Here is a 26755-nt window from a genome sequence, read left to right on the forward strand (position 1 = left end):
AAGACTTGAATGAAGAACCATGTGACTCTGATGTGAATGTGCTATCACCACAGCCACACCTGACACTCATTGCAAGATTGATGGTATGTGATTCATTAGATACACTAGAGTTACAAATTACCTTAAGTATAGAGTTTCTATTTAACCTTTATTAAGATCCATCAAAATTGCAGTTGATTCTTGAAAGTAATCAATCGAATTGACCAAATATTCTTTTCTGACTGCAAATATTTGGTGTGAAATTAGGCTCTGTAGCATTGCTGAGCTACAGCCAAGGAGCCTGAACTGCTGTGCTTTTCCAGCACCACTACTCCAGAATCTGGTTTCCAGCATCTGCAGTCATTGTTTTTACCTGAGCTACAGCCAATGGTGGTGAGGTCAGACTTGGGTGTGCAACCACATGAAGTGCAGTGCCTAATGTTGGGAAGATAATTTGCATATACTTGAATAGGCATGTCAATTATGCATCAGAAAGTCCCCAATTGGCTAGATCATAATCAAAACCAGGTCCCTGGCATTCAGTCAGTAGTGCTAACCACTGTGCCACCATGCCGTCCTTAAGGGTCAGGCAACCAACTTATAGGGAAGGTGATTTAGGCTGCTATCGCAAAATGTCTGGCTGTACATTGGAGAGACTTTGGAGGTATTGTGGTGAGTTCCTGGACTTGACAAGGCATGTTGCTACATGCTCAGAGGAAGCATAAATGACTTGGTCCCCTTCATACAAAGCTGGAAAAGATATGGGGCCTATAGTTTCATTACCTTTAGGTGATATGCCTTCCACAGATGAATATTTTGAGGGTGAGATGGAACTTCTGAATATTAAAAGTGAGTCCTGTTCCAGAATGAGTGCTACTGATGGATGAGTGGTGGATTGAGGTGCATTAAGCAATATAGGCTTTTAGGTATGCATTAGATGATGCATTCATTGACATTGACCATCAGAATGAGGTAATTAAGCCTCTTGTGCCACCCTGACAGGTTCTCCTGGCCAGACTCTTTTCATATCCTTTGGAAGGTAGTCCTTGTGTCTTTCCTGGCTCCCCTCCGTGAAACAACAGTTTCTCTCCTTCTGTCAACATCCATGACTATGGCATCCAATGCAGCATCCGTGAACTTAGGATTTGATTTAAACGTCAGGGTCCCCTGATTTGATCGCCATACCTGAAGTTCAGTAGGCAATGGACCTCCCGGTTCATCTACAGTTTCTGGTTGGGGAATATCTATGTACAAGCATCAGAATTCAAAAGGGGTTCATAAATTTAGGAACAAGAACTCTAGCTGATCTTCCCTTCTTCAGTCCAGTCACATGAAGGTCAATCTTAGCAACCTTTACTACTATCCCAGATGGTCAATCAACTTATCATAAACTGTAAATAAAACAAGCCAAGTTTCTGAGTCAACCTATCCCCTGTCCACGTTCATGTACACATATCTGATGAATCTCTCAATGCAAATCTCTTAACTGATGCATTTATAGATCTATTCGAGGGAAATAGACAAGAGTATGAAGAAGTGAATAAATAGGTATAATGGTAGATTTAGGTGTGAAAAGATAGGAGGAGGCTTGAATACAACATGCATTCATTGGATTTTGGTGAACCTCTTAAATCTCTCCTTCAACTAGGTCCTTCATTCTGATTGGACCTAGAAAAAGAGAGTAATGGATTATCAGTTAATGATAAAGGTAGTAGAGATAAATGGGTGCAGTTGAAGGCTTTGACTTACTGTGTATGAGGTTGACAAGTTCAGTGAGCAGAGGCAAAGAAAGTAAAGTGAATAAGTGATCTTCAGAAGGTATTATCTGACATTGTCAGTTGCAACATTTGTGACAGGCTTTGTGACCACTAGCTTTACTGTAGTCTGCTACAATTGGCACAGAATCTATGGCATAATGCCTCTCCTTTCCTTATCAGTTCTATGGTATGCTGTACAACCTTGCCTAACAAAAAAAAAAGAAATGTATTCATGTCAGCAGCTGGAAGATTGTACAGGTATGTTCATCGTGGGAGAGTAGTATGGACGATGAATGAAAGTGACAGATGCGGGGAAGGTGACAGAGATATTTTTGAAGACAGCAGAAAGTGCAACATGTACAAGTGGCAGCAGAAGGAAGTTCAGTTAAATTTGTTGCTTTGATTATAGGTAAGTGAGGCGGTGTAGGCAAAGGAAGCTGTGTCAGCATTGAGGTTGCACAGATGAGAAGAGAGTTTGTGTTGGAGTTTACCTGAGTAGTTTTAGTTAAATCATTGAATTTTTTGCTATATTGCCCATAGGTCCTAGAAACAGTCTGAAAAGGTATCTCCTCTTTTTGGTCACACTTTCCATAAAGGTTCCAGAATGATGTCTGAAAATTGAAGTGACCCTGTGAAACATTTTCTAGGTGCCATCTGTATAGGATTGACTCCGATACAGATAATTCACAGACTCCTATACAAATAATTCACAGACGGCACCCTGCCCCTTTAAAAGGCACATGCTGCTTTTAAATGGCATCACACCTACCAAATATTCCTGTCTTTTTCTTGGTGAGTTGTTTATACACAGCAATTGTTCATATACTTGACAATCAAAATCAACTCAGGCACAAGCACCCGGTTATCTTTTTCTGCTGTTATTGAACATGCAGATGCCCATTGTGTGCTTGCTTTCTGCCTATGTTAAATGTTCAGCTTATGATTCAGTTACACACTGCCTTTGCCATTTGGAGAACATCATCTATAATCTTTTATTACTTCAGACATTTGTATCTATTCACTCGGCACTAAATCTTTTTACAGTCCAAGTCATAACATTTCCTACCGACAAACATGGAACATTCAAAACGTTGCGCATCAACTAAATATGTAGTTTGAAATTAATCCAATTTTTTGACCTTCCCTTGACCGTTTATTATGCTTTTTAACAAATATGCTCTTTGTAGTTGGAAGAAATTCCCCTTTGTTTACTCCTATGCATGGTTAGTTCTTGATAGATTGCTGATTTGTTGCCTAGTTACATGTTGCTGGGAAAAAACACACGATAAAATTGGCAGAATTATCTGCCTGGGCAATGAGCTGAAAATCTATCAAAGTAAGAGGAATAAGGAGAGAAATTTTGGAGTCTGTGGGAAGAATTTAATAAGGTGGAAACAATGGACAAGTACATTGATGGCAAAGGATAACTAAGGAAAGAGTAGCGCTCATTAAGGACCACAGTGGTAACATGGGAATGGAGCAGGAGGATGTAGGTAGGGTTCTAAATTAATAATTTGTGTTGGCATTTACTAGTGAGAAGGATGATGTGGGTATAGAAATCAGAGAGAAAGATAGTGATACAATTAAAGAAATTAGCATGGACAGAGAGGAGATTTTAAGTGGTTTGGCAGGCTTCAAAGTAGATGTATCTCCAGGGCCAGATGAAATGTATCCCAGGCTGTTGAGTCAGACAAGGGAGAAAATAGGAAGGGACACTGGCAATAATTTTCAATTCCTTTCTGATCACAGGGGAGGTGCCAGAAGACAGGATGATAGCCAATGTCATACAGGAAAGGTGGAAAGAATGAATTGAGAAACTACAAGCCGGTCAGTTTAAGCTCAGTAGTTGGGAAACTATTAGTAGCAATTCTGAGGGACAGAATTAATTTGTAGTTGGAGAGGCAAAGATTAATCAAGAATGGTCAACATGTTTTTTTTCAATGGGAGGTCATGTTTGAACAACCTGATTGAATTTCTTTGAAGAGATGATCAGGTGTGTAGCTGAAGGCAATGTATTTGGTGTAATCTACTTGGATTTCAGCAAGGCTTCTGATAAGGTCCTGCATAGGAGACTGACAGCAAAGGTTACAGGCCCTGGAATCCAAGGGCTGATTAGCTCTAGAGCTGGCTGAATGGCAGGAATCAGAAGGTGATGGTCGAGGCAATTCTCCATGACTATGCCCAGTGCGGTCCCAAAAGGATTATGATTTATATAAATGGTTTAGACTTGAATGTAGGAGGTTTGATCAATACGTTTGCAGATGACATGACAATCAGTGGTGTAGTAAATAGTGAAGACAGTCTTAGATTACAGGAGGACATAGATGGGCTGATCAGTGGAAAATTCAGAGGCCTGTGACACAAGGATCATTGCTGGGTCCTCTACTTTTTGTCATTTACATAAATGGTTTGGATGTGAGCATAAGAGGTACAGTTAGTAAGTTTGCAGATGACACCAAAATTGGAGGTGTAGTAGACAGCGAAGAGGGTTACCTCAGATTACAACAGGATCTGGACCAGATGGGCCAATGGGCTGAGAAGTGGCAGATGGAGTTTAATTCAGATAAATGCGAAGTGCTGCATATTGAGAATGCAAATCTTAGCATGACTTATACACTTAATGGTAAGGTGCTAGGGAGTGCTGCTGAACAAAGAGACCTTGGAGTGCAGGTTCTTAGCTTCCTGAAGGTGGAGTCACAGGTAGATAGGATAGTGAAGAAGGCGTTTGGTATGCTTTCCTTTATTGGTCAGAGTACTGAGTACAGGTGTTGGGAGGTCATGTTGTGGCTGTACAGGACATTGGTTAGGCCACTGTTGGAATATTGCGTGCAATTCTGGTCTCCTTCCTATCGGAAAGATGTTGTGAAACTTGAAAGGGTTCAGAAAAGATTTACAAGGATGTTGCCAGAGTTGGAGGATTTGAGCTATAGGAAGAGGCTGAACAGGCTGGGGCTGTTTTCCCTGGAGTGTCGGAGGCTGAGGTGTGACCTTATAGAAGTTTACAAAATTATGAGGGGCATGGATAGGATAAATAGACAAAGTATTTTCCCTGGGATCAGGGAGTCCACAACTAGAGGGCATAGGTTTAGGGTGAGAGGGGAAAGATATAAAAGAGACCTAAGGGGCAACTTTTTCATGCAGAGGGTGGTACATGTATGGAATGAGCTGCCAGAGGAAATGGTGGAGGCTAGTACAATTGCACCATTTAAGAGACATTTGGATGGGTACATGAATAGGAAGGGTTTGGAGGGATATGGGCCGGGTGCTGGTAGGTGGGACTAGATTGGGTTGGGATATCTGGTCGGCATGGACGGGTTGGACCAAAGGGTCTGTTTCCATGCTGTATATCTCTATGACTCTATAACCCTGTAAGTGTAAGGTGATGCATTTGGGCAATTCAAACAAGGCAGGGGAATATAGAACAATATGACCCTGGAAATCAGGTGGACTTTGGTGTCCATGTCCACTGATCCCTTAAGGTAGTAGGACAGGGAGATAAAATGGTTAAGAAGGGCTTTGCGATTCTTGCCTTTATTAGCCAAGGCATAGAGTTTAGGAGCTGGGAAGGTATGCTGGAACAGTGTAAAACATTGTTTAGGCCATAGCTAGAATACTGGGTGCAGTTTTGGAATCTAAATTATAAGAAGGATATAACTGCATTAGAGACAGTGCAGAGGTGATGTTGGATGTTGCCTGGACTGGAGAATTTTAGATCTATAGATAAATTGTTCTCCTTGGCGCAGAGAAGACTGAGAAGAAACATGTTTGAGATTTATAAAATTATGAGGTGCGTTGATAGGGTAAACAGGAAGAAATCTTTTCTCTTAGTGGAGGGATCAATGAGCGGGGGACATAGATTTAAGATAAGGGGGAGGAGATTTACAGGATGTGAGGACTTTTTTTTTAAGCATCCAGAGGCTGGCGTGAACATGGAACTAACTGCCTGTAAGAGTGACAGAGGAAGAAACCTTCAAACGTTTAAGAGGTGTTTAGATGTGCAGTGATGCAAGGCACACAGGCTATGGACCAAGTGCTGAAAAAAGGAATTAGAATAGTTAGGTGTTATTTTTAATCGGTGCGTACTTAATATGCTAAAGGGCCTTTTTCTGAGCTGGAATCCTCTTGCATTAGTGCTTCCAAATTAAAAAAGAAACTTGAGGAGGTAAATCCTGAATTGATTCACAAGTGAGATAAGGTAATAAATAAAAGAAAAATACAACTTAAGCTAATAGACCTGGTCTAAGGAATTTCTTATGCATAATTATGCTAAGAATGGAGAAAAGCTAGGTGATGAATCAGCATAGAAACATTTGGGTGTTTACAATAATAAGAGTAGCCTCAAGTGGAAAAGAAATTGCTTTATGTTCTTTGATATATGAAAGGGGTGAATACTGTTGTGAATTATCTTGGATAAGTTTAACTCTTTATGCCTCTGCTCGGTATTTCAACAGACTTGTGTTTTTATTTCAACAAAGAATGGTGTTTGAGAAATTATTTTGGCATTTTACTGCCTAATAGTAACCAAATTGACATGTGCAATACATAGATTGTGTACTTCCACAGACAGTACTTACATTTTCTTATTTTGTGCTCTCTAGCTGAGAAAGTACTAGCTGTTTCCAAAATGTTGTAAATATTACTGTTTCAATAATGTAAAAGATCTTCACTATAAACAGATAAGACCAATATTTATTTTTCTTCAACAATCTAATTGATAGGTCATAATTGTGTAATTCCTTCTAATTCAAAAGTGTGATTAATCCCAGTCTATGTTCACAGATCTTGACATAATTCCAAATGCTTTATTGTATATATGTTATTTATCAATATTTTATGTGGAAGACTGTATTACATGTGATAATGCTACGAAATAAAATGATGTAGATAATATGGCTCCTTACTATACAGTTCTGTGTTTCTGCCGAGAAATACGCTCTTCTGTCTGGTTCAATTCATTCTGACAATGAAGCAGCTGCTGTCTTAGTTTGTTGACTTCTGTATCGTAGCTGTCAGGAAACTGATCAGCTTTTTCCAACTCTTGCCTTTGGTGCTCCAATTCAGCAGTAAACAACTTGGCATCCTGTAATAACTTGACCTCAGACTCCTGCGTCCTGAAAATACAAATAAGTTCTTCCAGTTATAAGGCAGTTATAAGCCCATTACTTAAAGTATATTACAAAAATAATTTAGAAAAACATAAACAAAGACAAATTACAGAGTTTACTTAACTATCTGGGAAGTTACACAGAATATTTCAAATTTCTGAACGGAAATAGGTATTAATTGAAATAGAACTGATAATACACCAGCTGCTAATTTAAAAATCTAGTAATTTGCACTATGAAGAAAAGATAAGTTGCAATAAGAACCTTGGTCTCTCCTTTATCAGATGACAAGCTGTAAATTCTGATGCTTTTTAACTCATTTCCAGAAAGAACCCTAACTTGGGGACTGTGCTGTTTGCCTACAGCCCTGTTAATTGATCCAGGAGACTTTGATGGATCTCACCATATTAGATAGACATATCGAAATCTTGAATCCTGACAGTAAAAATTTAGAATGCGTATATGTTTTTTGATAAACTAATACCTTCTTGCCATTCAATAATATAGTCTCCCCGGATTATTGGGGATTATCTTGTTTGATGGATGTAACTTCAGCAGATGATCAAGAAAACCCTAATTTGAGCATGTAAATGTGGTTTCAATTAATCATGCATCAAAGTTCTAAAGGCCAATCAGGAGAATCTGTGAAGAAATTTCCACACAAAATTAATCGTCAAAGAAATCCTTTTTAGAGTTTTACAGTAGTAAGCACACATAAGCTCAAAAGTTTTCTTCTGGAGGGCTCTAATATTGATGATTTCAGGAATGTTGTCAAGTGAAAGGAGGGAGTGTTGGTGATGTTGCGAAGGACATAATATAGTATCTCCTACATAATATGCTGTTTCACAACTTGGTAGCTCACAATACTGGTGAATCAAGTTTTCTTTTAATTCTTCTGGTTCCCCATCTCTTCCTTCAACTCCCTCTCCACTTCTTCCACTTCATGTGATGTGAATTTATGTAAGTATGGTGGACTATCACTTTATGAGGCTGATGTAATATAATGATGACATCATCTGTCATATTGTGTGGGAAAACATCTTACTCAACTTTGCTGCCTGTAGAGTGAACACTTCCACAATGAAGTTCCTGCTGTTTAACACTTTGGCCTCTTGGTCTTTCTTGGAATTTAATATCATGAAACTTCAAGGCATCTCCTCCTCCACAAATGATTATGAATCTTGAATTTGCTCTGGGCTATCTTGAAGGACCATTCTTGATCTGTCCAGTCTGTAACTGTTGTTTCAAGAAGCCACAGGTTTGCTCAGTCAAGACTTAAGTTAACACAGGTATCTCATTATATCAGCACCCTGCATCTGTACTTGAGTTCCTGACATTGAGGGCATAGTCAGTCTACCATGTTCTGGGTCAAATTGAGGATTCTATGAGAATTTTGCATTATGAATTTGTCATAATTATTTCCAGAAAACTGTGACAAGACCTGTTTGATTTGCTGCTGCCTGGTGCACTCTATGATGCCCTACATCTGTGGCAACCCAGCAGTATGGGTGAGTGCCAGTGCCCTTCCTTAGTTGCCAGCTTCAGTGAGATAGTATCAAAAGATAAGTTTCTGGAAAAACTCAGCAGATCTGGCAACATCTGTGAAGAGAATTCAAAGTTAATGTTTTGGGTCCACTGGCCCTTCCTCAGAACTGATGGTAGCTAGGAAAGTGTCTGTTCATATGCAGTGGGTAGACTGGGGGAGGGGTAAAGAGTAAACGATAGGTAGGGACAGAGCCCAAAGAGAGAAGAACAGTTGGACAGACAAAGGAGTCAATAACAATCTGGCTGGGAGGGTGAATAGCTGTTAATGGAAACATTTAGTGGCTAACAACAGAGTGTGTAATGGCAGACTATGGATGACAAGATTAGAATGGTGCTGGAAAAGCACAGCAGGCCAGGCAGCATCTGAGAAGCAGAAAAATCAATGTTTCAGGCAAAAGCCCTTCATCCGGAATCTTGTTGAAAGGCTTTTGCCTGAAACGTCGATTTTCCTGCTTCTTGGATGCTGCCTGACCTGCCGTGCTTTTCCAGCACCACTCTAATCTTGACTCTAATCTCCAGCATCTGCAGAACCCACTTCTTCCCTTGTGATGACAAGACTGGTGTGTGTGGTGAGGGGCTAGGACATACAGGAGTTCAGGCCCTGAAATTGTTGAATTCGATATTGAGGCGTAAAGGGTCCCCAAGCGGAAATGAGGTGTTGTTCTTCCAGCTTGCACTAAGCTACACTGAGGTATTGCTGCAAGCCTGTCAGAGAGAAGTTGGTCAGGGAATAGGGTGGTGTGTTAAAGTGGCAGGCAACTAGAAGCTCAGGGTCTTTTTTGTGCATCATCTCAGAGTCTTTTTCGTTTTCCCCATGTAGAGGAGACTACATTGTGAGCAGCAAATGTAGCAGACTTGATTGTGAGAAGTGCAAATAAAGTGCTGCTTCACCTGCAAGGTACGTCTGGGCCCTTGGATACAGAGGAGGAAGGAAGTAAATGGGCAGGTGACAGAAACCTGTCAGATTGGGCATAGAATAATTGATGTTGCTAATGTTACTGTTGCCAGAGCAGATTGGGACAAGCCAGAGGGATTCAGTGCTTCTGATCTTTGCTGAGATATTAGATTAGATTGCCTACAGTGTCAAAACAGGCCCTTCGGCCCAACAAGTCCACACCAACCCTTCGAAGAGTAAACCACCCAGATCCATTCCCCTCTGACTAATATACCTAATACTATGCTAATACATTATAACACATTACAATACATTATCCTAATACATTACATTTACTATAAACCGACCGACTTCCACAGCTACCTAGACTACACCTCCTCCCACCCTGCCCCCTGTAAAAATGCCATCCCATATTCCCAATTCCTTCGTCTCCGCCGCATCTGCTCCCAGGAGGACCAGTTCCAAAACCGTACAACCCAGATGGCCTCCTTCTTCAAAGACTGCAATTTCCCCCCAGATGTGGTCAATGATGCCCTCCACTGCATCTCCTCCACTTCCCGCTCCTCCGCCCTTGAGCCCCGCCCCTCCAACCGCCACCAGGACAGAACCCCACTGGTCCTCACCTATCACCCCACCAACCTCCATATACAGCGTATCATCCGCCGCCATTTCCGCCACCTCCAAACGGACCCCACCACCAGGGATATATTTCCCTCCCCTCCCCTATCAGCATTCCGAAAAGACCACTCTCTCCGTGACTCCCTCGTCAGGTCCACACCCCCCACCAACCCAACCTCCACTCCTGGCACCTTCCCCTGCAACCGCAAGAAATGCAAAACTTGTGACCACACCGCCCCCCTTACTTGCCTTCAAGGTCCCAAGGAATACTTCCATATCAGCCACAAATTCACCTGCACCTCCACACACATCATTTATTGCATCCGCTGGACCCGATGTGGCCTCCTCTATATTGGGGAAACAGGCCGGCGACTTGCGGAACGTTTCAGAGAACACCTCTGGGACACCCGGACAAACCAACCCAACCACCCCGTGGCTCAACACTTCAACTCCCCCTCCCACTCCACCAAGGACAGGCAGGTCCTTGGACTCCTCCATCGCCAGACCATAGCAACACGACGGTTGGAGGAAGAGCGCCTCACCTTCCGCCTAGGAACCAGGAAACCACAAGGGATGAACTCAGATTTCTCCAGTTTCCTCATTTCCCCTCCCCCCCACCTTGTCTCAGTCAAATCCCTTGAACTCAGCACCGCCTTCCTAACCTGCAATCTTCTTCCTGACCTCTCCGCCCCCACCCCACTCCGGCCTATCACCCTCACCTTGACCTCCTTCCACCCATCGCATTTCCAACGCCCCTCCCCCAAGTCCCTCCTCCCTACCTTTACCTTAGCCTGCTGGACACACTTTCCTCATTCCTGAAGAAGGGTTTATGCCCGAAACGTCGATTCTCCTGTTCCTTGGATGCTGCCTGACCTGCTGCGCTTTACCAGCAACACATTTTCAGCTCTGATCTCCAGCATCTTCAGTCCTCACTTTCTCCACCTAATACTATGGACAATTTAGTATGGCCAATTCACCTGACCTGCACATCTTTGGATATGTTGAAAGCCAACAATACCAGCCAAAATATTCACTCCAGTTCAAATTGATATATCCAGTAAGTGTTCAATTCTGTCTTCAGGAAAGCATGATTACTATCGTAAATTGATCTTGGATTGCTGGAAATTTATTTTCTGTCTCATGTAATCAACAGATGGATACTCTGGTGAAAACCCAGATTATTTCCTGCTTTCTGAGAGGAAATGGATATATTTCTTTCCCTAGTGGTTTTGGTCCCTAGTGGTTTGGATCATAGGAACTCTTTTCTGGAATGGCACATTATGGCTCTGACTTCTAACTTTACAAAGAGACAGCACACTCATTCTAGTCAAATAGCTTAGTTCCCTGGATTAATGATAGGTCAGCACAGACTTGGAAGGAGAGGGAAGTACCTATCTCACTTTGATCCCCTCAATAAAATTGGTGGAGTTGCCAGAGAAAAAAAATCAAATCCAAATAACATTTCAAAGTAAAACATTTGTTACTGATGAATTTAGCATATCATAAAATAATTTCCCTAAGGACACACAGGTTTTCAACGAAAAATGATTACCAATGCAACAATCAATCATTAATAATTATCATTTAATGCTGTACCTTCTTAAAGCTTCATGCAATAGAATGTATTTGGATTTCAAATGACCAATTTGAGTTCCTGCAATTTTTCCAGCAGAAAACAACTGGAAGATAGAAAAGAAAGTTATGTTTTAGTAATAGTGTATTGAATATACAATAATTATTACTTATTACACAACCCAATCAGAATTAGTGTGGATAATATTTAACATTTCTATCTTAAATAGTTTATCACAATGTTATTCATAATAAATGATCTTATACTTGTAAAACTGCAGACATACCAGGCTTGGAAATCTGTATGTCATAATTATTCTGTACTACGCAGCTACTAGGTTCCAGTCAGAACTAGCAATATATGAACTTTTCATAACAGCAACCCAGTGGGGAAGTTTATTCCAAAGCTGTGGACTCTGTACAAGTTCAAACAAGTATAAACAAGACCAAGAGCACTGGCTGAATACTCACAAGTGTGACATGATTGATCTCTAACAGTAGTACTGCCCCAACATTACATACACCAATTAAAATACATACAGGCTGTCCATGGGCTGTGAACAGGTCCATTCTTGAGTCCATTGGCAAGTTGATTTGTACGGAAGTTGGAACATAATGCGGAAATGTAAAATAGCCACTTGTAGGTGCAGAAAACATTTGTATATATCAGATCTTTAAAATTACATCTCCCAGATGGGATTGTTTGTAAGTTGGATGTTTGTAAATCGGGACCTCTTGTAATAGTAATTAACGGTGTTACACTGGATTGGGACTGATGATTTCTTCCAGTCCTGATTTTGAGAAATTGAGTGCAGTCAGTGAAATGATACCTATTTCCCATGAGATTGATAAGCATCAACCCCACCATGGGTGAATCCTAATAATGCTCATCCAGCTGACAAAAGGTTCTGTGTTCTCTGCAGTTCCCCTCTTAGGAGTCTGGTTAACGAGACTAAATATAGACTGCCTTTATAAACAAAATCAATTTATGTTCAGGTTACATCTCTGCCTGGACTTCGCTACACAACCCTTGATGGACTCTCTGTAAGAAGTATCACTCAACAGACCACATGAACTGTTGTGCAGTCTTATATTTATCCTGTCATGGTGAGCAGAATAGGACCCACAATGTAGCAATTTCCTATCTCATGCATATCGTTAGAAATGGGGAGAAGCCTGACCCCTAAAATAGCAAATCAAGTTTTCCTGATTTGAAGATTTGTACTTCACATAACCACTGCTTTTTTCTAGCATTTAAATGGTCTAATGCTTCACTAGTTTGGTACCCCATTTATCATAGGCTGGTGCTGCTCCTGGTATATTCTCCTACTCTCCTCATTGAACCAAGTTGATCCAAGTACTGTCCCTTTACAGAGCACTTCTAATGGACTCCTACAAGAATTGCTGAAGGACAAAGGAAGAAAGGCCAACAAAAGCTAACTCCATACAATTTAACACAACATTAAAATAACAAACAAATTCAGTAGTTTTCAAATGGAGGTCCATGTATACCAGTAGGTTTGTAGAGACTTTTCAGAGTTTGTCATATAATGTGAAAGAGTTGAGCTAGAGGGAGCGACTGAATAGGCTGAGACTATTTTCCTTGGAATGTTAGAGGCTGAGGGGTGACCTTACAGAGATTTATAAAATAAGAGGGGCATAGATAGGGTAAATAGTCATGGCTTTTTCCCTGGGGTGGGGGAATCCAAATCTAGAAGGCATCGGTTTAAGGTGAGAGAGAAAAGATTTAAAAGGGACATAAGGGGTAACTTTTTGCGCGGAGCGTGCTGCTAGTATGGAATGAGCTGTCAGAGGAAGTGGTGGAGGCTGGTACAAATACAACATTTAAAAGGCATCTGGATAAATAGAAAGGATTTGGGCCAAATGCTGGCAAATGAGACTAGATTTATTTAAGGATATCTGGTCAGCATGGATGAATTGGACCGAAGGGTCTCTTTCAGTGTCGTACACCTCTATGACTCTATAAATCTGGCCTTGCAGGTAGTTGATATATGACCTCCCGAGCTGCCACAATCAGAGGTATAAACCCATGTTGCTACCAGCTACCACTCTCCCTCAGTTGCTGAATCAGTTGAATATCACTGAGGAGAAGCACTGAGCATTGCAAGGGCAGTGAATGTATCGTGAGTGGGGACCTTCAACGTTCATCACAAAGAGTAGCTTGGAAGGATCCAGACTGATTGAGTTGACTGAGTCTTGAAGGACATATCCACCATGACTGGACTTGTAGCAGATAGTAGTTGAACCAACAAAAGGGAAGAAACTTATTTGACCTCATCCTCACTAACCTAACTATTGCAGATGCCTCTCTCAATAACAATATCAGCAGGAGTGACCAGTGCAGTCTCTGTTGAGGTGAATTCTCATCTTCACAGTGAGGGTACCCCCAAATAGTTTCTGGAGTACCACTGCCATACAAGGTAAGATAGACTTAGAACAGTTGTAGCAGTTCAAAACTGGGCTTCCTTGAGATGCTCTGGACAATCATCAACAGCAGCAAAATTATTTAAGCGAGGCAATCGTCTTGCAGTACTTGCTACATTTTTAATCCAGAACCTCAGACAATATTCTGGGAGCCTGGGTTGAAAGCTCATCATGGAAGATGGTAGCATTTGAATTCAATAAAGTAGCTGGAATTAAGAATCTAATCATGGCTATGAAATCCATTGCCGATTGTCGGAAAAATAACAATCTGGTTCTTTTGAAGATTTATGCTACAAAACAAGCCACATCCTTAGCCAAACTAATTCAAAATAGCTACTAAACTGCTGCCTACCCAACAAAGTGCAAAATTGCTAATATATGTCCAATCCACAAAATGTAGGACAAATTGAATCTGCATTAGTCTACTCTCAATGTCAGCAATGTGTTGCGATACGCAATCAATGGTTCTAACAACTGACACTTACTCAGCATAAACTGCTTAGACTTAGTTCTGCCAGGGTACTTGTCTTTAGCTTCGTTAAAGCCTTGGCCTCAGTATGGGCAGAAGAGTAGAATTTCAAAAGTAAACTTGCCATAGCCCCATTCTCCTATTAGAGAAAGATGATTAGTGGTGGTTTAACTTCAGGATCACTGTGCCTCAGGCAAGGCCAGAGGGGCCTTTAGAAAGAGGGATCTTCATGATAAGCTCAGCCAACACAGGAATTGAGCTTGTATTGTGGCATCACACTGCATTGCATGAGGTAACAGCGATTGCTCTGTACATCATAGAAGCATTTGTGGCATCAAGGAGCCATAGTAAAATTGGAATTGATGGGAATTTGAGGAAAATCTTCATAATTTGGAGTCATAAATCAAAAGAAAGGTGGTTGTGGTTGTTGGAAGCCAATCTCAGCCCCAAGCCATTGTTGCAGGAGTTCCTTATGGCAGAATCCTAAGCATCGTCATCATCAGCAATTTTATCAATAGCCTTCCATCTAACAAGGTCAGAAGTCAGGAGGTTGATACCGTGTTCAACAGACTTTGTAACTTCTCAGATGCTGAAGTAGTTTGTACACACATGCAGTAAGAACTGGATGGGTGTATGTGATATTTTCACCACACAAGTGACAGGCAATGATGATCTCCAAAAAGAGATAACATGATCATTCCCTCCGGATATCCAATGGCATTATCATCCTTAAAACCATCATCAACACCCTAGAAGTTACCAATGATCGAAAATCTACCTCGACCAGCCTTGTAATTACAACTGAAAGTCAGAGATAGGGAATTTTGCACTGAGTAACTTGGCTCCTGACTCTTCAAAGTTTATCCACTATGGATTTGTTGTTGGTCTGTTGGCTGAGCTAGTAGGTTTGTTGGCAGACATTTTGTCCCTTTTCCAGATGACATCATCAGTGAAGTGTTGCCTCCTGTGAAGCCCTGCTTTACTGTTCCGCTTTGAGTTTATATGTTTCTGTTTGAGCTGTTTCTGGTCGGTGTCAATTCTGGTTTTCCATTGCAGCGGTCTGTATATTGGGTCCAGGTCAATGGTGGAGTCTGAGGATAAGTACCTTGCTTCCAGGAATTCCCTTGCTGTTTTTTATTTGACCTGTCCTAGTTTCGTTGTGTTGTCCCAGTCAAACTTATGGTTCTTGTTGTCCGTGTGTGTGGATATCAGGGAGAGTTTCTCATGTCATTTGGTTGCTAGTTGGTGTTTATGGATGTGAACAATATACAAACAACTGCAATGGAAAACCAGAACCCGCACCAACTGGAAACAGCTCAAACAGAACCACATAAATTCAAAGCAGAACAATATAGCACTGTGTACAGGAGGCAACACAGCACTGATGATGTCATTTAGAAAGCAGATGAAATGTCTGCAAACAAGCCTACTAGCTCGGTGAACAGACCAACAATGATCCAACCAGATCCCAAGCTACAGATGTTCATGAAAACTTTGTCCACTACCTACAAGGCAACTGTTTGGTGTGTGATGGGATACTTTCCATTTGCTTGTATAATTGCAGTTCCAACAGCTCTTCATATGCAGGAACATTGACGCCATTGAGGACAGAGCAGTATGCTTGATTGACACCCTCATTCACCAGTTTAAACATTCAGTTCCTCTACCACTGGCAAGCTGTGTGTACCATCTATAGGATATACTACAGCAACTGCCAAGTCTCCTTTGACAGTATCTTCCAAACCAGTGACTTTCATCTGCAAGGTCTCCTCTGAAACATACACCATCCTGATCCGGAATGTTATCACCATTTCCTCACTGTCAATGGGGCAAAATCTCAGAACTTTGTTCCGAAGAAGTCATACTTGACTCAAAACATTAACTCTGTTCCTCTGTTCACAGATGCTGCCAGCATTCGCTGTGTTTGTTTCAGATTTTCAACATCCACGTATTTTGCCTTTGTTATGGAATTCTCTCCTTTGCATCATTATGATGCACCAAAACTATATGGATTGCAGCAGTTCAAGTCAATGGGTCATCACCACCTACTCAATGACAATTAGTGATCACTCAAAATTTAAGACTGAATATTAAAAAATTTGATAGTAACACAAAATCATGAGGGGCATGGATAGGGTAAATAGACAAGATCTTTTCCCCGAGGTGGAGCAGTCCAGAACTAGAGAAATAGGTTTAGGGTGAGAGGGGAAAAATTTAAAACAGACTTAAGGGACAACTTTTTAATGCAAAGGGTGGTGCGGGTGTGGAATGAGCTGCCAAAGGAAGTGGTGGAGGCTGGTACAATTACAACATTTAAAGGGCATCTGGATGGATAGGAAGAATTTAGAGAGATATTGGCAAAGTGCTGGTAAATGAGAATAAATTAATTTAGGATATTTGGTCAGCGTGGATGAGTTGGACCAAAGGATCTGTTTCCGTGCTGTACATCTCTATGACTTACACTGCTTAGCTGCACTGTCTTTTGGTCAAAGTACACATGGAATGATTCCAAATGTTAATGGAATTTCAGTTTCTTGAATTGGTGCAGAGTCAAATCTTGAGGTGCATCAACTATTAAACTAGTCTCAAATCATCCCTCAACTGGTGCCCTATTTCTCTGGCTGGCAGGCAGCTGCTTTATCAAACTAAGTGAATCAAATTCTGTTCTTAAGTATATGGAATTTTTACAGGTGTATTGAAAGATCATATCCTTGAAACCTTGCACTTTCCTCTGAGAAACAAGAAACGATGGCTTTTATTTGGAAGGGTTTACAAATGCCACTGCCAAACACCTCAGAGCATAGATGGGCACACCTATCTCAGCGATATGTGTAAGTAAATACTTTTCCATTTAATATACTTGTTTACTTATAAAAATGCTTATTTTCTGCAGCACTTTCACATTATGAATGGAACTGTTATTGTAAAAGATTACTATTCAGACAGGAGAGTGTATTATTAGCAATCCATTTAAATAGGGGTGCTTCAGACAAAAAGAAGCTCAAGAACCATTGGTTTAAAGAAACCAGCTATTTGATACCAGTCAAATGTACTCCGTATGAAATAACATATTAAAGGACTCTCTGTGTAAAACTCCTATATAAATGCAGTTTGTTTTTATTGTTGTTGATTGCACATGTAATTTGTTAACAAGCCAGTAATTTAGAGTTCTTTAATCGCCACCTCTCGTGAAGATTATGCTGCAAATGGCACAAATCTGCATATCTGAGTTTGCAACCATTTTTAATGTTGTTATTGCAGGTAAAGTAACTATGCTGACAAAAGACAAACCAGTAAAAATAATTTAAAATAGTCATATTAAAAACAATCACATTTTCAGAGAAGAGAAAGAGATTTAGTTGACGCTTCAATTATTAAATCTGTATTGTCATTTCAGAAATTTTGATGATCCATGGTCTTGTGTAACGGTTTAGTTGTACAGGATGTTGATACAATACTAGTGGTTTGCAGCTGATATAGTTGATGTCGAAAAATTAACAGAAGTTCAGATGCCAAAAATTTTCAGTGATGTTACTGATGGGACAAAATCCACTTAATAGTGTTAGTTTGTTTCAAAAAGAGTTTAGAAATGAGTAGTTGGAGTGTGATCCCTCAAACCAAGAAGTTCAAGGATTTCAGGTGGGCAGCAATGGTATGACCTAATAGATGTTAAGCTGAATACATTTGACATTCATAGCATTCTCCTGCACAGCAGCCCTCAGATCTATTAAACTTGCAACTCCACTAATTTCTCTCTCTAGGTACCTATTTACATTCCCATCTGAGTGTCCATACTGACACTTGCCTTCACCTTTGAGCTGCTTCATATCTAAGCTTCATAGTCACCCTCCACAAATGCAGTCCTTTCCTATCTCCACACAGTTCCCACAACCACAACTTTAAGCTTTCGTTCCTTGCAGAAGAATGCAAAACTCTCATGAGCGGCAGAGCTGGGGTTGGACCTGTGTTGAGATGAGACTTGATGATTCACCTCTGTCTGTTAGGGTTGCAGGTAGTTAAGGAAAATGCAGCCGACGCTGCTTCTAGTATCGTTCTTGTGCTATTAGTGTTGACATTTTTGTTCCTTTTGCTCCAAATCAGATATTGGGCACAGAGCCTCAAAACTGAAGGCTGGCAGTAAGTAAGTGCAGATTATGCAATTGAGGTCAGGTGGGTTAAACTGACTTCCAAGATGTTAGAAATCACCTGTCAAGTAGTGAGGATATATTCTCAGTAGAAGTTTTGTGAGCAACAATCTCTCATGTGCAATTTCACTCTCAAAGGTTTTCTTAATTTTCAGTAAACAAACAACTCCCATTGTGTTCTTATCTGGTGAGTTCCACACGGCCCTGAGATGATTGGGGATTTCAATATTTTTATTACTTAAGGTCAGTTCTTCTATAATGCAATAGTTGCTTTCTTGTGCAACCCCATGTTATAGAAAAATCACACTTTAGAAACAGCGCTTAAGGTGTTGGTGCTGTAATCATGTTACAGCCAATACATGCTTTAAAAGTTTGCGCTGTAGAAACAGCGTACCCAATTCGTTAATTGCATTACAGTGAATTTGCGTTGATGAAATGCGCATTATAATGGAATGACCTGTATTTTACAGCACCATTGGTTTTTTTCGCACTCACCTAAAAAGTCACCTGGGTTAAAATAGGCAGAATCCTGTCCCACATTTTGGAGCTAAAAACCTGAACTACCCCTCTTCTCCCTTGCTAGCTGGATGGCTGAATCTTATGTGACAGATATGAATGGTGGAGTAGGAAAGCATTCTACACATGTCCAACCAGCTTTCTAGCCTGGTAATGCCTAATGACTAGGTGGAAGCACTGGAAATCCTAGGTCTTCATTTGGATCAGGATTCTTGATAGTTCACGATAAAAAAAAATCTGATTTTCTACCATGGTTTAATATTTAAAATGCTACAATGTGTAATATTTTATGCATTTTCTCCAGAAGGAAAACCACATATTCATGTATTTCAATCCTACTGCTTTAAATACCATCTCTGTCCAAAAGCAGGTAGTTCAATTTGTTTGGCTTGAAAATGTCAAAAGTTCATGATATTCCATTGACATACTAACATAAAGATCAAATTTGTGTCTATAATTTTTTCTTTTATTTTCAGTACAAAAACTGCAGAGAGTATTTAAAAGAAAAACTCCATTGCTTTACAAGAAGTAACAGCATGACCTGATATATGTGATGTTGTAAGTAAAATTAATGTTTGCACCGTTTAGAATTAATGTTTATATCCTGAAATCTATGATGACTAACATTTTCAAAAAAATGTTGTTATGGAGAAGTGACAAATGGTCTCTCAATCTGTTCTGAACTAGGATCCACTTGAAAACGAAATGTGTCATAAATTTGTACTTGATTTTCTGCCTTGCAAAATATATTTGAGGGAGACCAATGTAACATTGTTTGTATGATTAATTCATTTTCTGGCAAAAGTATTTCAAATTCAAAACAGCCAGCTATGTAGCATTCTGGGATTTGATTTTACAGAAGCAAATGTTCTGTATATTAACAGTGGTGTTGGGGAATAATGGAAGTTTTTTTTTAACTTTGAATTTAAAAAAAATATATGCTGTGGTTTATGCTTAAGTTGTCATTTCAAAGACAATATACACACTTTGCATTTGTGTTCAATTGCTGAGTGACCAAGAGTGGAGGGAAAAGGGAGGAGGGTCAGGTTTGTGTACAGTAATAAAAAAATGCTGGTGAGGATGTAGCAAAGAATGAGTGGAAGATAGTGGTGGAAAACTGATCATTTTGTTCAGGGACACGTGAATGAATCTGATTTCAGAGCTAGAAAGGAGAAAAGACATGAATTCAAAAGTGAGAACAAAAGTCTGAGGACTTGAATTTTTTTGCCCCAAGAAGTAGTGAGAAAAATAACAGGTGGATGGCTTCATTGGGTGAGAGCACAAAATCTTACTCCTGAGATAAATATTAGCAATTAAGTCCTCCTTTCAACTTTGAACTAAGTCAACTTTCTCACATATTTGTACTCACATATTTACGCATTATGAACTAAAAACTTACTGGAATTAACTTTACCTTTCTAATATTAACTTCTGCCCAGTTGTGATTATTGACACTTCAGAACTTGACTTCTAGTAGTAAGTTTGCCTGTTGACTTGGTCTTCATTCTTTAGTCTGGGTGAGTTCTTTGCTTTGAATGCCTCTAGTGAAATTTTGTCAATGCTCAGTTTCCTAGCTTTTGCTGTAAACTCTACACATGCAATAGGTGTGTCCACGGGGATCAAGACTAGATGTGACCCTTGCCCATTGTGGAGTCCAAGTGAAGAACTTCATCAGCTTCTGCTTCAGAAAGGTTGCTTAGAGTAAAGGATCAGACAGCAGGTTGTCTAAGGGTAACTATTCGGTGCTGAAGGCAAGAGAGCAGCTTGTGTCTGTCGGGAACTGTTAAGTGTCAACAGGAATGGGGCAGATAATAAATGTTGTTGAAAGGCATGGTGCTATGTAAATATTAGAGTGGTGTATGCTCCTGCAGCATATATGACAAATACAGTGTATGTACATAAAGAGCTTAAAAATGTGCTGCTGGAAAAGCGCAGCAGGTCAGGCAGCATCAAAGGAGCAGGAGAATTGACGTTTTGGGCATAAGCCCTTCGGGCATATCCGAAACGTCGATTCTCCTGTTCCCTTGCTGCTGCCTGACCTGCTGCGCTTTTCCAGCAACACGTTTTTAAGCTCTGATCTCCAGCATCTGCAGTCCTCACTTCCTCCTATGTACATAAAGAGCATGGCAATGTGTGAAAAGGAACGGAGAAGCACAGTTTGTGGTGTGAAGACGATCTCCAGAGACAGACGTGCCAACACAGTCAGTCCAAAACCTGAAGTCTTTCTAGTTTGGAGGCATTGGTCACAGTCTGGCAGTTGGTTAAATTCACATCTGGGGAGGAATGTCATTTCAGTCTGGGAATTAGGCCATAGTCAGTCCTGGAAGTCAAGCAAAATAAGTCCAGGCTTGTGGTTAGTCAATCAAGGCATCTTACAAGTTCCTTTCAAGCGATACATCATGTCATAAATATGCAAAGTGTATTCAAGAATTGGGCCATAGCCAAGCAAAGTGGTGAGTCGCACATAAACCAGGACCAAGGCATTGAGGCCTTGCGCAGCTCATGCACAGAGACAGGCCTGGTTATATTGGAGAAATGAGGGAATAGATACAGTCATAGGGGGCAACTGAATATTGGATGCAATTTAGAGCAGGGAATGTGAGTGGACAGTCTTGAAAGTGGGGTGAATCAAGAGAAAAGTTGAAGTCACTCTCGCCATGATCAAGGGTGGGTACAGGACCGGCAAGGTTATCAGCATCTTGATAGTGAAGGAATCTGGAATGAAACAGGGACATTAATTGTTGCGTGAGGGGTTCAGTTGAAAGTTGGGGGTGTGGGTGAGGGTGAAGTATTACTGGGGTAAAGGGATTGTGGAAATGTGTGAGAGGTGAAGAATGGAGGGTGATATTGTGGGTCACAACAGGAGCCAGCAATTCACTGCAGCAAATGCAAATCCTGAAGCTCGCCACTTGATTCAATAATTAACTGACCAATATGCTTTCAATACCAATATGGCAACACCCAAAATGGGAAGAGTAAATAACTTTTTTCTGAAAGGGACAGAGTTGATGGCTGGAATGTAGGCCAACTGAAGGGCTACTCCAAAAATTAGCATTTGGGTAATAATTCAATGTTAACCTTTTGCCTTTAATTCACTCTTAGGTTGCATGTCTACGTAGCTCCTAATATGCAAAATAGGTCCAGGCAGAGACCAAATGACGTGGTCATTTGGCCTAACTGCCTGCTTTTCTTTTGTGTTTATCTCTATTTCTGTAGTCCCTTAGGAGCTAGAGCGAATTATTCACCCCCAAGAACACATTTTAATTCAAATTTGTAAGTTTCATTTGGGATTTTCTTTAGATCCTTTTAAAGGCTGTCATTTTGGTCTCATTTGTCTTGATTTGTTTTTGAGTTGCTTTAAAAGAGTAGCTCATTGTGACTTGATCTCATGAAGTACTACATGAAAGTACATTGTGGTTTCTTTGGAATTGGGTGACCTCTCAAGTTTATAATAGTTAATGTAACAAGGGGCACGCATTCAAAGCCTCATCTTCCTTTTCGGTAAAGGCAGACCGTCACTAGGATTGCAAGCAATGAAACTCCAGATGTCATATCCTCACATATAACATAAAGGTAGTTTGGAGAGGCCTGGAGTGGTGAATTGGAAGAGTTGGTGGGGGCAAACTCCTGGCAACTGCTTCAGGCCAAGACCACATGAACACCTTTTTTGGGATATGTGAAATGAGGTCAGGACCATCACTGTGCATAGGAGAGAAATTCAACAGCTGCGGATGCCACCAAGCATCTATGCTTTTAGTGGCTAAAAGCTGCCCTCTCAAGCCACACAGCAATGGAGAATCATGTTGAGCACATGCTAGTTGGTGTCTTGGCCAGGTATGAGACTGACCTCTATGAGCTAATCTAGAACTGGGGAAGGATGTCATGGATGAAGAGCGATAGTACCGTGGAATTTAATTTAGTGTTATCAACGATCTCCTGAATGCAAAAGGATCACAGCATGGGTCAACCCTGTCATTCTTCTTGTTCTCCTCGAGTTGCTCCCAAAAACTGTGAAGATAAAAACAGTGCCAACAGGCTCCACCTGCTGAGGGAGAAAGAGCAAGGCAAGAGCCACCATATCGAAGGAGATCTCTCAGGTTCTAGAGCTTTAGATGCAGTTATCTGCAATTCAGTGAAGCTCACTGTCAACAAAATCTCAGGATGTCCCAGGCCATTGTTTTGTGTCAACTGCTGGACAGGACCTGTAGCCATATGGACTGAATGGCAATCCTACTCAGGTAGCCCTATAGGTAATAGCTAGCCTTCATGTTTACTGCCGAGGGGCCTTTGTGGCATTTTACAGCCCTCAACTCATAAGTATACCTGGGAGATTACTGATGCTTTCTCGACAGGAGCCCAATAATTTATCTTTGTACCTTGATGCAGGGAGTCAGGCAGCTAGGACTTGCTGCCATTTCTGTTTACTGCAATTTCAGGGTACAATCAATTACACACATACAACAAACAGAGCACCCTATCATAAAACAGCAGTTTTTGTCACCAGAAAAAGGATTTTACTCCTATATGTCCAAATTATTTGTGACCACAAGAACCAAATAATGCAGGTTTGCATGAGATGTCCAAGGAGCTGCTGTGTCTCTTACATCTTCAACCATTCTCAAGTGCTAAGCCTCTGTTGCAGCACATACAAGTGATACTCCTTCCACACTTGGTCAACTTAATTTCGAAGCAAGCCTTAGACTGTTGGTGAGCAGAGATACATCATTGCATGTGTTTTGACAAGGATCACTATAAGTCAAACTATAGGCCTTCTTAAAATGATTCCCGGAATGATGAGGTGGTGCCATGCAGTCTACCCCATGCAGTCTACCCCAGGCACCTGCATCTGAGTGGTTTGCTGCATCCTCTACAATCCCTGTTGACAGAAGAGAAGGTTCAGGAGCAAGAAGAAATCTCAGAGGAAGCCAATGAGTGCAAAGGCCTTGAGGTGGGCCACAATAACTGTCAAAAAGACAGACAGGAGAATGGTCCACTGAGGCCAAGCATTTCCAGGGTCACTAAGCTGACTAGAGATATTTTCTGTTAAGGTTATGTTTTCATTTGCGCAGTTGGCTGTTAACTCTCTCCTTGCTCAAAGACTGAGTTGATTGTTCCATTTGATTTATCTATGCAATAAAATGTTTAGATTTCCTTTCAAATATGGTTCTGATCTCAGTTCTATGTAAGTTAAAAGTGCGTGTGCGAACTGGGCCTGCACCAATGTTAGTACTGTTACATTGTGTAGTTTTGTAACAATTCTCTTCTGGATAGTTGCGCTAAAATGGTCCTTCAGTCAGAGAAACATCAGTCACATTAGAAAATCTGCTCCCTGTTGAGTGCTCCACAGTTGTGTCACATCCTGAGTCTGTTTCTTAAATGCCTTACACCCTCACTAGCTCCATACTCCTGCAGAATGCAATGAGTAATCTCTGTACTCTCACAATGCCTGAGCATCATCCTTGACAAAGCTTTCACAACTTTGGGCTACAAAGACTTTTGAGCTGCTCCCTCCATTCATCTGCACAGAATTACAAAATTGCTATAGTGTAGGAGACCATACAACCAGTTGTGTTTGCAATGACTTTCTGAGTATTTTGACAAAGTGCCAAATTCCTGCTTTTTCCCCACAACCCTATATGTTGTTTCAAGAGGAGATTGGTTGAGTATTTAAATTGAATATGTCAATTGAACCTGCCTCTACCACACTTACAGGTAGTGCATTCCAAACCCAGACCACTCACTGCGTGAAAACGTTTCTTCTCACATTTGAGATATTGATGTGAGACACAGTCCTTCTAGTATAACACACGTTTCGTCAAGACAAATTGGCTATAACGTGATTGATGAATTGTGGAAGCTGTTTTTGATAACGCGAACTTTCTATTGAATGAGTATAGTGATCTTCTACAACATGATCTTCTACAGCGGTTTTCCATAGTGTGATTTTCGAGAGCACGAGGTTGCAAAGGAATGCAACTGTTGTGTTATAGCAGAATTACCTGTATTGCCATTGTCAACCTCTCACTTAAATTTTAAAGCATGTTTTTGACAATGCCAGATATGGAACAGATCTTTCCCTCAGCAGAATGTAGATACTAAGAACAAATAGATTAGATCAGATTAGATTAGATTCCCTACAGTGTGGAAACAGGCCCTTTGGCCCAACAAATCCACACCGGCCCTCTAAAGACCAACCCACCCAGACCCATTCCCTTACATTTGCCCCTGCACCTCACACTACGGGCAATTTAGCATGGCCAATTCACCTAACCTGCACATCTCTGGATTGTGGGAGGAAACCGGAGCACCCGGAGGAAACCCACGCAGACACTGGGACAATGTGCAATCTCCACACAGACAGTTGCCCGAACCTGGGTCCCTGGCGCTGTGAGGCAACAGTGCTAACCACTGAGCCACCGTGCTGCCCTACATGACAGATTCCACCATTGCTCCCAGAACATGTGTGTGAAGTGGAATCAGGAATTGCACATCCCAGGCTCTGATCATGAGTGCTTTCATCCAATCTCCAACTTATTGGTGTGTGTTTCCTTGAGAAATTAAGTGATCTCCAGTCAATCACTACATGGTTATAAAGGAGCATGGTCAGTGTGAGACTGCAGCAGTGTGGGTCCTAAGATGAGTGAGGCGAAGGCTGAGTGAGTTACTGACTGATTGTAACCAGTGCCTCAACACTGAAGATGTTGACTTGAGAGAGGACACTGACAGTAGAGTGTCTATTATGCCATTAGATTTTCAGGATTCAGTGAAGGCACCTGAAGGGATATGTGGTATCTGCGGTACATTGTCTTTGAGGTTTTTGTCTTCAAATACTCTGTTCCTCAGATAGCCGAAGACTGCTATGGAACACTGGCAGTAATGTTGAATATCATCATCAATGTCTGCCCTTGTTGAGAGGAGGCTCGCAATGTACAAGAGATTATCCATTTTGCCAGTGGCTCGCCAAGGATCTAGACTGTCAGAGGATAGTGTCATGCTGAGGGAAAAGGCTGCTCCGATATGTAGCCTAAGGCCCATTTTGCCATACACTTCCATGGATGCACTGATAATGTTTTGGAGCTTGGCCTATGAATACGCACACATACAAACATCACTTGCAAACTGCAGATATATGACAGAATTCGAACTAGTTATGATTCTGGACAGGAGACATTTTGCAGGTTGAACAATTTCCCACTTGTCCTGTGGAGAAGCTCCAATGCAGTCAGGAACTTCATGGATATGGGACAGAGTGCTGCATTAAGGAAAATGGAGAAGAGCATTGGTGCAAAGACATTGTATTACTTGGCACCAGTTTTCACAAGCATTAGTGCCATGCTGGATTTGTTTGTGAAGATTATGCTTTGCATGTCATCATGCAGTAGGCAGAAGATGGTGATAGATCCTTTGAGGTGGCCAAATTTGAGGATGATGTTGTATAATACCTCTTGACTGACACAGTTGACAGCCTTAATGGGGTTGACAAAAGCTATGTGTGGAGGTTATTGCTGCTCTCTGCATTTTCCTTGGACTTGTCTTGCTGTGAAGATAATGCCCACTGTCCACTTGAAGGTCATAATCTATGTTGTGGCAAGAGTTGGAGCTCTTAAGCCACTGAGAAGTGACAATTAGAGACAATGCTTGCAATGAACTTCCCTTCTGTTACCTTCTTCTATGTCTTTTATTCGCCTTCATATCTGAGGCCTATCATG

At 41.0% G+C, this 26755-nt stretch overlaps 1 protein-coding gene across 1 annotated transcript in view; it reads right to left on the reverse strand.

The window, feature by feature from the left end:
* The window catches only part of ccdc146 (coiled-coil domain containing 146), a 154581-nt gene that overhangs the window by 99669 nt on the left and 28157 nt on the right, over nt 1-26755 (reverse strand). Inside the window, exons 4-5 of the mRNA XM_072562660.1 lie at nt 11496-11578; nt 6638-6847 (exon numbers count right to left, since the gene is read on the reverse strand). Coding sequence (XP_072418761.1) covers nt 6638-6847; nt 11496-11578 — 293 coding nt within the window. The remainder of the gene's footprint in view (nt 1-6637; nt 6848-11495; nt 11579-26755) is intronic.

Source organism: Chiloscyllium punctatum, chromosome 44 (assembly GCF_047496795.1).
Source record: "Chiloscyllium punctatum isolate Juve2018m chromosome 44, sChiPun1.3, whole genome shotgun sequence".
Taxonomy (NCBI): domain Eukaryota; kingdom Metazoa; phylum Chordata; class Chondrichthyes; order Orectolobiformes; family Hemiscylliidae; genus Chiloscyllium; species Chiloscyllium punctatum.